Raw genomic sequence first — 13,757 nt, 5'->3', positions numbered from 1 at the left:
GGGAAGAATTATCTGAAGCGGGGAGATTAGGAGGAAGTTGGTTAAGGATTTTAAGGCGGTCTGATCTCTCTTTCATCAGGTTCACAGTTTGTTATGAGTCTGCACACAACCGCGAGATCAAACTGTTTGCGAAGCACAATCGCTTCATCCAGGTTACATCAGAAGTTGAGGGTGGAGGCCGCGGGCAGCGACATCTGAGGACGTGCTTCCAGGAGAAGACGTGTTTTTAAGATGTTCAACATGGATCATGTGCTGTAGGAATCAGTCCACGGATAAAATGGACTTACATCTTCATGAACCTCTGCTCACTGGCCACCAGATGGTGTCCTCGAGTCAAGGGGGGGGGGGGTTCTGTAACCCACTGGGATTTCATGACGCATGTTTCAGAGGAAACTGGCTCAGTAAGCGAATCCTGTGCCCTGTATGGCTGCTCTTTTATCATCTTTGGAGCGCGTTCAGTGTGCACACACGGGTACGGCGGCCTCTCGCTCTGACAGTGACATCTCCTGCGTTCTGTGCAGCTGCTCCACCGCGGCTTGCACCTTGAGCACGGCGAAACGCAGAGAGTCGAGACCACATTGGACTTGTTCAAACAAAGGAGTGGACCAGGAGAAGCAGTAGCATGTTATGCTTTGTGGAAGGCGGTTAACACCTCCTGTCCAAGAAACATACAAGGTTGACAAACTGGTTTGAAAGACTGGAGGTCCTTACGGGCCGCGCTCGATCGTGCACGGACAACGTTGGCACAATACGACCGAAGTGTTTCAGCTGACATGTACATCAATAAAGTACAATTAACTCAGGTATGGATGCACATGTATCCCAGACCCTTGAAGATAAAGTAGGTCTGCGGACACAAGTGATCGACTGTCACCTCGAATGATTCGCGATCAAGTTAATTAAACGTGTGCCCTCTGCAGCTTAGCCGGCCTGCGACTGAAAAAGGAGATGCTGGTTTCTTCCTGTGACCAGTACAATGAGTCCTTGTTGTACTGGGAGGTAAAGTATTACAAGCCTCTGCCAAATAACCCCTTGTCTTCCATGTTTGGTCTGTAAGTATTCGGCAAGGTAAGGTATTCTTCCTCTCCCCGCGGCCTCACGGACATGACTCAGTTGTAGATGACCTGAAATGGCCTCAGACTCCCTTCCTTCCAAAAGCCTTTCCTACGATTACAATCCTTTCAACCCCCCCCCCCAGACAGGGTTTGCCCCTTCAGCTGGACGGCAGCCAGACCTCCTAGCTTTTCCTCATCCTAAACTTCCTATGGATTTACTGCATCCTCACAGCAGGTGGAACAGCCCATACAGTGATATATTCTTGATTTAATTCAGTTAGTCTTGGGTAGTGAACAGAAACAGAGAGAGAGAGAGAGAGGGAGAGCACCTGTAGTACGATGATCATGTCGATCGGTGAAGTGAAGGTTTGGCAGCGACGCTCTCGACGCATTCCACTGAACTACAGCTCTGTTGGCAGCACATAACAGACAACTGATGAAACCTCGCTCTTCAGAGAAAAGAAAAACGAGCCCTTCGCTGTTTCATCTGTAGCTGAGCTGAGGGGGTAGACATAAATTTGAAAACAAAAGACAACGACAATGCTTAGGCATGCAGCGAATATCCATTAAATTCCACACAAACTGGGCGCAGATACTCAGAAAAATATGTTTTTATTGATTATTAAGTAGAGAAGACACAGAGGACCTAGTTATCTACCGGGGGGGGGGGGTTTACATCTCAGTCATCCAAAAGCAAAGTTTCCTGTCGCCGCCGATCACACACAGCGGAAGTGTCCGGTGCCAACTGAGACCTGATCCCACTGTGGCTGATCCGATCATTACAGGCTGCAAGGACAAGAGCACGTGACACGAGACTGCAGCAATTAAAACACATTTAAAGACACAGTGAAAGTGACATTACATTTGTTAATTTAATATATATATATATATATCAGCTGATATATCAGTAGACATTGTTCACTCCCCAATATCGGTGTTAGCCCAAAACAAAACAAAAAAACATATCAGTCGGGCTCCAACCTGGACAGTGAAAAGTCAGACTGACCTGTGGGTGTCCGAGATGGTGGATGAGTAACTGACTACTGATTTTTCCCGGACATCCAGTTGTGGCAAAGAGGTTTTCGTTGGCTCGAGACCACCTGAGGGGAGCAAGACCCTTTTGAATATGATCACATGCATAAATCTGCTAGAATATAGAATATGAATAGTTCAGGCCAATTCCTTTTTTGATTAAACACAACATTACTTACTCTGTAGACAGGTCAAACAGCTAAAAAAGATTCAAGAAGAGATGTCCTTACTTGAATAACCGGGCTTTATCGATGTGGGCTGGTCGTTTTTCTTGTGGGTAACTGCAGACAAGGAGCAAAAGGTTTAAGATGCATCTCGTGCCAACACACCGGGCAGCGTCGGTACCGTCCATCCCCTCACCTGGAGCGAGTTATGTCCCAGATGAGCCAGTCGTTTCCTGCCACGGCGCCCACTTTGATGGTGTTGGTGAGGCACCAGTCGGCCGACATGAGAGGGGACTGGCCGCAGTCCAGCGACAGGATGGCCTGCTGGGTGACCAGGTCGTAGAAGCGAATCGTCCCCTTCTTCTCCGCCACCATCAGCTGGAGAGGACAAGCAGGTCACTTAAACCAGCTGTTGCACACCAGCTGACACTCATCCCATCTATTTAGACTTTTTCCTCCGAGGACTGGAGCCTGTCCCAGCATGCAACAGCAGAGACGCCTTGCAACACCATCAAAGTGCTAACGGCTAAGTATTCTTTCACATGCTTGTCAGAGGGAGGAAGGGAATCTGGAGCCGTCTCGACACCTTTGTAATCTGAATATCAATCCCACTTAAACATTTATTGTGTCTCGCTGCTCGCCATACAGTGGCAGACTCCCCCCCCGCCCCACACATTGAAGCGAGGCTTTTCCAAAGAGCTGTAAATTAACTTCAGACATGGCTCGATGACACGTACTTCGCACCATTTCATCACAAGATATTTCACTGCAGCACGAAAAACTGATTCCGTCGAATTGGAAACACACATCTCAGCTCATAGAAACTTGCTAAAAGATGTGATGAAGCACTTGAAGAGAAAAGTTAAATCTCACTCAGGGGGAAAGCAGATTTTTTTTATTCTATATGGCAACTTTTTAAATCGCACTTTGACAAAGTGAAGCCATGAATAGTAACGTTTACACTAGAGCCTCAGCAATTGAAGACTTAGACAATAAAAATGGTAAATATGAGCGTTTATGTTTGTAGGAACACTTTTATTTTACGGAATAAACAATGCAGAAAAGATGTGCATTTATTTGTATGTTAATTTTCTTAATTAAAGTTAGATATGTCACAGCAAAGTGTTTATTTTAATGCTCAACAGAATCTTTATGTGCCTCATTTGACTCATCATAAGAATATTCAGTATGTCAACTAGATATCCGGACATCTGAGATGAGCAGAGCATCAGAGGGCAAATAAATAAAAAACAACCATCTCTCCGCTATGACCTTTCCTGTCCTCGTTCTGAAAAAAACACTTCACCTGTGACTTGTTTAGATTTTACAGGACAGATAAACTCCCGCCCGACTATATCGTTGTCGTACTGTGGTACAGGAAACATTTGCAGAGTCATGACATGAGCAGGTATCTAAAAGCAAACCCCTCCTACCTTAAAGACTTCCTCTGGGTGCCAGCACACACTGATGCCAGGAGAGCGAAGTCTGAGAGTGATGCTTTCATTTCCATCCAGGTCCCACACCCTGCAGAGATAAATTAAACATGAAAACGAACACCAACAGAATACAGCTGAGATGAGACAGCAGAACCTCACATGAATTACTGGGCTTTGAGTGCTTTATTGGAACTAAAATCAAATTTGCAGAATCTTTTGCTTTCTCAGGGGAAAAAAAAAACTTTACAAGAAACTAAAAGTGCTATGAGAACTCGCTGCAGAAAGACCTGTGCAATTGTCTCATTATAGTGAAGGGGTAACAAACACAGGACTTATAATCAGGTCTAATTAGTGAAGTTACCGACTAATTCTTCTTGATGTGTGAACCGCTCTTGGCAAAAAAATCCAAAAACAAAACCCCACAACCTCTTAATTAACAACAAAGATGGAGTTTGAGAGCACGCTTCTAAAAATAGCATCGGATTTTGAGCCGCCCTTGGATGCTTGCATAATAGCCGGAAATGAAAAATGACCTTCCCAAGGTTTCTTTCAATGTAAAACATGACCTTGATAAATATAAGCGCACAGATTTCTTCATATTCCGATAGATTCCTTGAAATAAAGAAAGTGTGTAATTGTTCCTGCGTCTGATTCGTCTTCTACGGAATTCAAGCTTTAATTTTCCCTCCATATAGACACATGACTAACAGGGTTTCCTGGCGCACAGCGGGGCCAATGATAGACGACATGTTTTCATCCAACTTCATGTTTGCCCCTAATTTATCCAGCTCCTGTGAGTCGTGCACGAGTGATGAACAGGGTCCTCAGGCTTTTCCAGGGAAACTGGGCTCCTTCCTCGGATCTGGGCCCTGAGCTGTGAAGACAGACAGACTTATGCTGGACTCCTCTTACAAGGAAAACGCCAGCCTAGCATTACATTGAGCTTTGATAGCAGGGGCAGTGGGAGGAGAGGGGGGGGGGCAATCACCCTCGCCTGAGTCGGCGTTACGCTCCACTCACATTACAGCAAATGTTTCGCTGTGGGCGGCCCGCTGCCATTCATTTTCCTGCGGAGTACAGAGAGGGCAGCGGAACGCACGTCACTTGAGGAAGAGCAGCGGCGAAGAAGTTGAACGGCATCGTGCTTTATGCAAATGAAACAGAGAGGTCCTGCGAGCGAACGCCAGCCAGGATTAAGACCAATGTTCATTAAAAATAATAACCAATTCTACAGTTAAACAAGACTTGCGATCGCAAAAAAAAAAAAACAGCTGAGAAGCTCTACGGATGCAATGAATCACTTGGATGAAGAGCGCTGCGGTTCCTGAGACCTGGATCTATGGTTAACCACATCTGAATGATCCCTGAACTAGAAGAGAAAGTGGGGATGGGGGAGTACGGGGCAGGCTGCAAGTGTTTCTGGGAATATAAAACAAACGCTTGTGAAGCATGGGAAGGCGCTGACTGATGAGGTCATGTAGAAGACATCATCTAATAAAGCCCAAAAAGTACCTCCAAAGACCATCTAAATGTCAAGTGTGTTGTTGGAGAGATTGATGTCCTCAGTGGTGCGGTGTAGGGGAGGATATGCCCCGTCTCAGATGAAGACCTCAGTAAACACTCAACTTTTCCTGCCTTGTCTCCCCTGCAGCAGGACAGAGCCATGTCGGAACCCTGGGCTTCTTTTCCTCTGCCCATGTGCAGACTCAGCCAGAGCCTCCACACCATGGAGCATGAGCGAGGCTGAGAGGGGTGGGGGGTGGCAGAGGAGAGAAAAAACCCCAGACCACACCAGGAAAACAACGACTAAACCCTATTCTCTTAGTCCACTAGCCAAGCAGAGCTCAATTGCACGCTACACCACCGACGGCCAAACTGTGGTCAACCACTGTGCCCTTCAAATGGAGAGCACCGGCTCCCCAAAAAAACATAACCTCTGCAGAACGAGGTGAAAGACATGAGACACGAAAACACGCGTGACCGCCTCTGATAAAACACGGTGTAATTGCATAACACTACATCGAGCAATAACACGCGGCTTCCATGTACAACAGGGTTGAAAAGGACATCTGAAGTCCTGTGTTGTGCTATCGAAGTGAGAGAAGATCAAAGCCAGATCGTTATGGTTGTGTCAGTGTTTCCCATAAGAGGAGGAAAACGGGAAATGCCGCCGGCGCTGTGCGATCTGATTTATTGTGGAGAGCAGAGCAAATAATCGAAGGTGACTCTCTGGAGGGAAGAGAGCTGGAAGAGTCAAACAACAAAATCCCATCCCACCGCCTGGCAGGGCGAGCCAAACGCTGAGGTGCACAATATCTGCATCAGCATGTATTCTGACAGGACCTGCTCGAGATTTAATTTAGATTCGAAACACTAACATTGTCTTTTGCACATTTGCTGTTGAGATGGTTATTGAAACCGTTTGTTGTGTTTTTTGGATGAGACGATTCCCCCGCCCACCCCCAATCACCCGGTGAGTTCAGGGATCCCCGTTATAAAGCTTAAAAAAGATGTGAATATAAAATGATAGGTAACAGGGGATACTGCGAGAAGAGAGAGAGAGAGAGAGAGAGAGAGAGAGAGAGAGAGAGAGAGAGAGAGAGAGAGAGAGAGAGAGAGAGAGAGAGAGAGAGAGAATGTAGAGAAACTGCTGAAAAACTAGAAATCATGATTTGAGTTTAAGAACATATCCACATATTTCATTTAAGGAGTGAAATTACAACTTTGTGTGATAATGATCTTCAGTATATTTACCACAGTCAGTACATAAGGATGGAGGACGTTGAAGAAAAACAAAGCTAAAGCGAGTCCGTGCAGCAGCAATCGGACAGATGGAGCCGCAGCATCAAGATCCTCCTGATACTCACACTCCACCAATCGCGAGTCGGCCTCAGCTGTCAATCCCGATGTTTCGCCCAGTTTTTATAGCATCGAATAACGACTTAAAAACCAAATGAAACCAGAGAGCCTCTTTGAGAGAAAACGTATTTGACGTTTACGTTTGATCCACGTCCCAAATACTAACATCTCCACAGAGCTTCATTACAACCTGACTTGCTGAGGGTTTATGGCCGATACTGCAGCCGGCCATCAGGGGGCCGTCAAGATGAATTGGCGTCATTTTTGGGGACTTGACATGTTGTCCATCTTTATATACAGTCTAGGATATTGGCCATAATGTGCTGAGTGCACAGCTCATATCTCCCAACCTGAGCCATTGACATGTTGTTTTGCCACTAAGAGACGAACATGAACTGGTTAGAAGGCACAGAGGTTGAAATAAGAAGCTAAGACTTATGGATAAATGGTTGAAACGGATAAATAAATGGAAAAATAAAAAGTATGTGGCTTCACACTTGAAGCAGGGAGGTAAAAAGAATAGCTACGATGGCCTAAAAGTCAAGAGATGCAAAATGGCTAAAACACGTCTCCCTTGTTGACCTGCCATCACCTCAGTGACATGTCGGCCTTTAGGTTGGAAGCATGGATGAGATCTCAAGCTGCTGTAATTCAGTTCCCTTACAGAACATAAAAGATCCAGATAAACGGATTATCGGTGAGAACAGAACAAAACGATTTAAAGCGTGTGTATATATATAATGCAGCTGTGAACTCACTCAACCCCAAATCCCTTAAGGAGCTGGCAGTGAGCCCCGGTGATCTCTAGGTGGCACAGTTCCCCACAGACGGGCTGCCGCTGCACTGATACCATGAGCTGTTTGGACAATAGGAGCCAAATGTAAACTTCCCTGAGGAAGTGGAGTCTGGCTCCCCACCTAGGTGCTGCGGCGTCAAGTTGCATGCTGGCAACGCCGGAGTTCCCACAACTGCAGGGGACAGTGATGACAAAGCTAAGCAAACTTATAGTAGAGGCACGGCTGCCAAACCTAACAGAGTCATGAGAGAGGTCATGAGTGTATGCATGCAGGCATACACTTTCCTCACTCCCTTTCCGCAGGACCAGCGTCTGCCTCTCACACCGAGCCTCGGTTTGTGTGGGCCGACTGGAAGGTCCTCTCCTGTTAACTTGATCTATCCCTGGTTCGGCCTCTTGTCTTCCTCCCGCGTCCCATATTTTCTCAACATGACAGAATTTAAATCTTTCAGCAGATGGAGCACACTCCTGTTTTCTCTGGCTGGTCAGTGGAAGGAGGGCGAGAGGAGAGTGGATGGGAGAGGAGGAGAAGACTTGTTATTTCTGTGTGATCTCAGACGGCGTGATGTGACAGGACGAGGGCACAGGGCCGGGACGGGACGACCAATGAGAGGGTGGCTTTTATGACGACAAATTAACCAGCTGTCTGGTCGAAGATAAACAATGAGGAGAGACAGATTATTCTCTGGGTGTGTGTGTGTGTGTGTGTGTGTGTGTGTGTGTGTGTGTGTGTGTGTGTGTGTGTGCGTGTGTATTATAATGTACCAGAAGGCTGGCCAATAAACCAACCTTTCAAATTTTCTGCACGATAGATTCCTTAAAACTGCTTGAGCCGAGTTCGCACTACACAACTTTCAAAGTGGGCTAATCACTGCTCAGTTCACACCACGCAACTGGCTGTAGTGTGATCCGGGGGCACAAACTACACAATCTCTTGGACCTGGTAAAGATCCTAATGGTCTGTAACCAAATCAAAACCAAACCACATTGATGTTACGGTCAGTGACGTTTTCAAAACAGCCTTAATGACTAAAAACACTGTCACTTACAATAATAAATCCCTTCAATAAACCAATATTTACATTTTTTAGGGGAAACACTTCTCTCTTGCTCCAGTGAGATGATTTGTATTTTTTCTTGTTGCTGAATTTTGAGTTGTGTACTGTTGCTCAGCCAAACAAAGCCATTTGATCTTTCTTACACTGAACTCTGGGAAACATTAACTCTATTTTCTTACAATTTAAAACCAAACATTTAATGAAAAGAATACTCAGCAGATTCAACTATAGTGAAAAGAACTGTCACTCGCAGCTTTGCTCTTCATCTCACTGTTGCTGTTTGGTTTGAGTCTAAAATGATCTTAACTTAAAAGGAACTCAGAAACTTACTGTACAACAGAGAGCAGGGCCCAGCTCTGCAACACAGCTCTGCATGCAGAAAGAGAACCAGCCTCCTGATGTAGAGGGGCTTGCCCCTGCACTGACCCTGGCTACTGACACACTTTTTCCCTCCTCTGGCATTAATTGAAAAGGAAAATTTGGGACCCTTATTATAGATCCCCCTTAGAGAGGAAAATCTTTCTGCAGCTAATTGGATTTCCATATTTAACCAATTAGCTAGAAAAGCTACAAAGAGGCTCTGTGCTTATGCACAGTCACACCGGAGCATGTTGTGCTTAGCATCAAGTTTCAGTGTGGAAATACAGTCAGGGCTTTCTGCACCATTAACAGAGAACAGAACTGAAAAATCAGAAGCTGGGAAAACACACACACACACACACGCACACACGCACACACGCACACGCACGCACGCACGCACAAAAACAAAATGGTTTGGACCTGCAAGTGTGGTCATCACTGACGGAAGCAATCTGTTTCCCTTCTGAGGGCTCGAACACCAAATGGTTAATGTAGCTGGTGTGGCCCTCCATCACCTAGGCAACGGCACAGAAAAACAACGTGTTAATGAAGAAACCATGTGATTATTAATAAAGGTGATCAATAAAAGTGAGTATTTCCCAGCAAACTCTGTGTTTTTTTTTCTACACTGGCAGCAGCTCTGTTTTCTGTGCGCACGGCTACATTTCCTGTATCACTAAGTACCAAATGTCAGTGCTAAGTAGAGACAGTCTGAAGCCAACCGACAAGCAGCATTCTGGCCAATGTGCTCCAGATGTTGCAGTACCTTGACTTCATGCCTATCCTGGAGATCAGATGTCAGCAGGCGTAGCTTTCTGTCAGCTGCAGCGGTGCAAAATCTGCAAAGAGGAAAAGAGAGGATGTAAAAATAAACAAAGAAAGAACATCCAAACAGAGTCAGGCTGCACGGACCCAATGACAGACGACATCCCGCTCTGCGGACCTGCCTGCAGCCGCCTAGACTGACACCTCCGGTTCGAGTGTGTCAGTGTGTGTGGTAGGAACTTGGACAGTGATCAGTGGAGGCGCTGCCAGGGAGATTCTAATTGCACGCTAAGATAAACACGGAGAAAAACAAGATTCCTCACGCCATTTACGCATGTCTCTGTTCAAAAACCTGCGCAGAGCCAGGCAGAGGACTTTCCCTCTAATCAGTCCTCGTATACACCAGTGCCTGCAATTATTCACACAATTACACTAACTCACTTATGACAAGAAAAACACACACATATCACCAGAATAAACAGACAGCGGTTCACACATTTTCAGTCGCAGGCACAGATGGATTTGGCATGATGTCACTACAAACACCCTTAACGTGCTTCGGGGTATAACTGCTACAGTAGATTAGATTATATTAGGACCGGCCTTCTAACCCTGCAAATTAGTGTTTTACTTAAAGCATGGAACACAATCTGTCTCTTTTTCTTTTTAAATTTAACGTCAAAGCCATTTTCTTCACTGATCTCCAATAATCCTGCGTCATACAATAAAAGTCACAGTAAAATGGGGAAATTACCGAATTTCACCAGTGAATTGTGGGTTTGTTGTTTTTAATCAGTCTTTTAAAAAAAATCCCCAAAAGCCTTCAAGTTGGATTTTCAGGCAGAGGGAAGATCCCCAAGTGTGAAACTTTTTCATCTTACTCTACATTTGAATCCTGAAGCAGGTGAAAACTCTTAAAACAAGTATTAACGTAAAATAAAATAGCTTTTGAAAACATAAATTCATTCGTTAAATGTTGACTCTGCAGCTCTAGCTCTGTTTTGGAAAGAAAGAAAAACTCTCTGCTGTTGTTCCACATCAGAATTTTAAGCCAAAATACAAAGAGCTGATGTAAAAATTCTCTTTCCACAACAGTTCTTCGCTCTTCGTGAGCTTGAGTTTTCCATTTCTCAACTGGTTTTGCAGGGATTAGCAGCGATTGGTCAGACCCAAAATATGTGAATAAAATGTAATTAAATTACACTGTGATTTTTCAGATGGGTTAGAATTCATCTTTGCCATCAGACACGTGGTCAGGGGTTAGACTAAGGGTTGTTACTGGTAATGCAGACTTTACCAATAAATAGTGAATTGTAGATTTTTCTGTTTAAACTTTTGAAAAGGGAAGCAGGATTTAAAGTTCACCTGGTGATGCAACTTGCATCCCAGTCACACCTCCGGGCATCCTACGGTAAAATGTCCTGGACATGAACTGCGGCGTTCCTGGTTTAAGTTTGTTCCCAACCGTCTCTCCTCTCATAGTATTTTCAGATTTTTTCCCATTATTAGCCGCTGTGGTGGTTTGGTGGCGGCTGCAGCTTGAGCCCCCTTTCCTCCCCTCGTCTCTCTCACTCTCTCTGGGCCCCTGCTCGAAGAAAAGCCTGTGAGAACGCTGTACTTTTCCTGGAAGGCGCGATTACGTGCATATCGAAGGGAGGGATGGAACCTGAGCGGGTAGTCATCAGCACAATAACATGTGCGCACGTCACAGGGCTGGCTCGAGGGCCCTGTGGAGTAAACCACAGAAGGCTAGGAATTATCGCTGCCTTTCTTTTTCAATTACAGAAAGCCGAGACACCTCCAGAGGGACAGCGGAACCTTCCCATCCAACGCTCCAATTAGGAGGAAACTCTTGCTTTCTAACAATCCACAGTTAGGCCACTTCCCTCCCGTCCAAGGCCACCTGAAACAACTGGCTCACATCCTGGCAGCTGCAGTGTGACAGTGATGACTACGTTCACACAGCGTGGCTGCTGTGCTTTCACTACAACATGCCTCTTGTTCTGGTCACAAGAAGAATGTTTGCCAATAATTACCCTGTTGTGTTAACAGACACGAACGTCAACTTCCTGATGTGGAAGTTGAGTATGGCTTAAGATTTTCTAATCCTTTTACAGTTCTCTGCTGACCTCTTACATACCAGGAGGCCCTGGAGCTGCAGGTGTTTTCACCATATATATTATCTTGTTTCAGAAATAGCCAAGCCGGCCAATAAGGTAATTAACTAAGCTGGTGAATGACTTAGTACTTCATATATTAGTCCAAAAGTCTGAGAGCAAGTTTAGGTTAATACATCAGGTTTAGTTTCCTGAGAGCTACAAATGCAACTTCATCACAGATACAGAATTTGCTAAATAAAGAACATAAGGCAGTCAGTAAAAGAACGGTTAAAATGTGGCTGTCCTGTGGTGGTCACAGAGGACGAGTAGCAGTTTCTAAACCACGTCTCAGGAGGGGAAGCCAGGCCAGACGTTTGGGGTGGGCTAAGGCATACCAGCATTTCACAGTGGATGATGGGAAAAAAACGTTTACTGATGAATCCAAGTTTGAGATTTACGGCAGACATCACAGTATGTAAGGAGACAAACAGGAGAGAGAAATGTTACAGCAGTGACAGAATCCACAAGACGAGCAATCAACATAAAGAAAAAATGTTGATTTGGTAGCCACCTGCTTTCAAACAGATGTAGTTTAGCAGCCAAATCTCAGGTGACGTTGTTTTGAAACATTTTAAAACTCTAATCTGACACTTCCAAACCTATCTTATGAGAAAAGGTGTCCCCCTGATCAGTGCCTCTGAAGTACCTGATAGTGGGTATCCTGTCCAGCCGGGATTCAGGGCTCCAGGCGAGAGCATCGACGCGCAGTTCATGATGGAAAGCTCGAAGGACATTTAACTCAACTCCCTCCAGCTCCATATCCTCCTCCTGTGGGAACAAGAACGTCTTCATAGAGGAAGGAATATAAAGTGCAACAGGTGAGCCAGAACGTGTGAAGCTGCGTTTCTCACCGGGAAGAGGCAGGTGCCCACTACCACGTACTGGTTTCCACCGTAGGCCAGGAGAGAGGCAGGGGTTCCTGAGGTGAACGGACTGAACTCCACCACGTGAACGTAGTCCTCGCATGGCACCGTGTAGCTGGCACTGCGGCTGGAGTCCTCCTGCATGATGTGTGCTGTGGTACGAGTGGCTTCAGTACGAAACTGTACATCAGAATAATAAAGAGGACAGAGAACAATAATTTAGTTCATGCAACAGCAAAATAAATGTACATATGTAGCCATTCCTTTATTTAAATTGCTGGAAATTAATAAACAAGTCTGTTTATTGGCAATAATAACATTCTCAAATTCTTTTTAAAATGCAATAGGTCAGGTCATACGTTTGCATCATCAGCCAAAAACACACACCTGAAGCTTGGCTATTTTATCCATAAACAGTTTCCTAAGTTTCTAAATTGATTTTCTAGAGAATACTTTCTATGTCACTGTCTCCACATTTTCACACCTAGTTTGAGCAAATCCACAACTACTGATACTTGTCAGGCTCAAGACCTTTGTAAGTTTTTAATAAGAGATTTTGTTATTAAAAATGGACATAAACCGATAGAAAACTGAAGCAACAGCTGATGTTCATATATTGCTGGTTATGATCAGATCAGTGGCATTAAAAACATAAACATACAATATATTTATCAGCCTCTGAAGAGCTCAGTTAGATCCTGAACCAAACCTCGTTCACATATTCACTTGTTTTACATATATTTGTACACACATAGGCGAACACAGAAATAAGGACGTGTTTTGTGTATTTTTCCCCAAACTTCATCACTCACTCTTCAATTCTGCTCACATTAAAAACACATAGCTGTAATATATTTGACATTTATTCAACTGTCACATAACAGAGAAGCATCATCTGTCAAGGAGCTAAAAACGTGACTCCCAGGACAAAACAAGCTAGCAACTCACCAAAACACTGGGTTTTACTGGATTTTACCAGGTAACGCTGCGACGGAAAACTCAACAAGAACCCCCCGACTAATTAATACACACTTTCATTCAGAATACGGCCCCGTGCGTGTAACTTTACCACGTTTATTTCTGGTAGTTTCCTTGAATCAATGAGTGCGCGCCTGCGGGATGTTTTCAACCTGCTTCCGCCTACGTCACGGGCTGTACCACTAGGGCGGAAATAGCAGGGGGAGATTTGGACACACGTACACGGGAAATG

General features: G+C 44.9%; 1 protein-coding gene across 2 annotated transcripts; it reads right to left on the bottom strand.

Annotated features, from left to right (window-relative positions):
* Positions 1-1,650: 1,650 nt before the first annotated feature.
* nup37 (nucleoporin 37) lies at positions 1,651-13,721 on the bottom strand. Of its 2 annotated transcripts, none has more exons than XM_035147953.2 (10): positions 13,617-13,721; positions 12,536-12,727; positions 12,331-12,452; positions 9,527-9,599; positions 9,181-9,275; positions 3,685-3,775; positions 2,448-2,629; positions 2,318-2,368; positions 2,062-2,155; positions 1,651-1,841 (listed from the first exon to the last, which is right to left on the bottom strand). In XM_035147953.2, exons 2-10 carry the CDS (start codon positions 12,689-12,691, stop codon positions 1,728-1,730), a joined length of 978 nt encoding a protein of 325 aa, XP_035003844.1. In that variant the 5' UTR covers positions 12,692-12,727; positions 13,617-13,721; the 3' UTR covers positions 1,651-1,727. The 2 variants fall into 2 exon arrangements, with proteins under 2 accessions (XP_035003844.1, XP_035003843.1); XM_035147952.2 differs by having other exon boundaries at positions 13,496-13,719.
* Between the last annotated feature and the right edge of the window lie 36 nt (positions 13,722-13,757).

The sequence above is a fragment of the Hippoglossus stenolepis genome, chromosome 22, assembly GCF_022539355.2.
Source record: "Hippoglossus stenolepis isolate QCI-W04-F060 chromosome 22, HSTE1.2, whole genome shotgun sequence".
Lineage (NCBI taxonomy): Eukaryota > Metazoa > Chordata > Actinopteri > Pleuronectiformes > Pleuronectidae > Hippoglossus > Hippoglossus stenolepis.
The sequence above is the reverse complement of the archived record's forward strand: the minus strand, read 5'-3'. Positions and strand labels throughout refer to the sequence as shown.

Excerpts from the sequence above, each read along its gene's own strand:
- nup37 (XM_035147953.2), bottom strand. The coding sequence starts at position 12,691 with ATGCAGGAGGACTCCAGCCGCAGTGCCAGCTACACGGTGCCATGCGAG. Across the intron at positions 9,276-9,526 it reads AGGATAGGCATGAAGTCAAG|GTGATGGAGGGCCACACCAG; the intron begins GTACTGCAACAT and ends GCCGTTGCCTAG. Across the intron at positions 2,630-3,684 it reads ACCCAGAGGAAGTCTTTAAG|CTGATGGTGGCGGAGAAGAA; the intron begins GTAGGAGGGGTT and ends TGTCCTCTCCAG.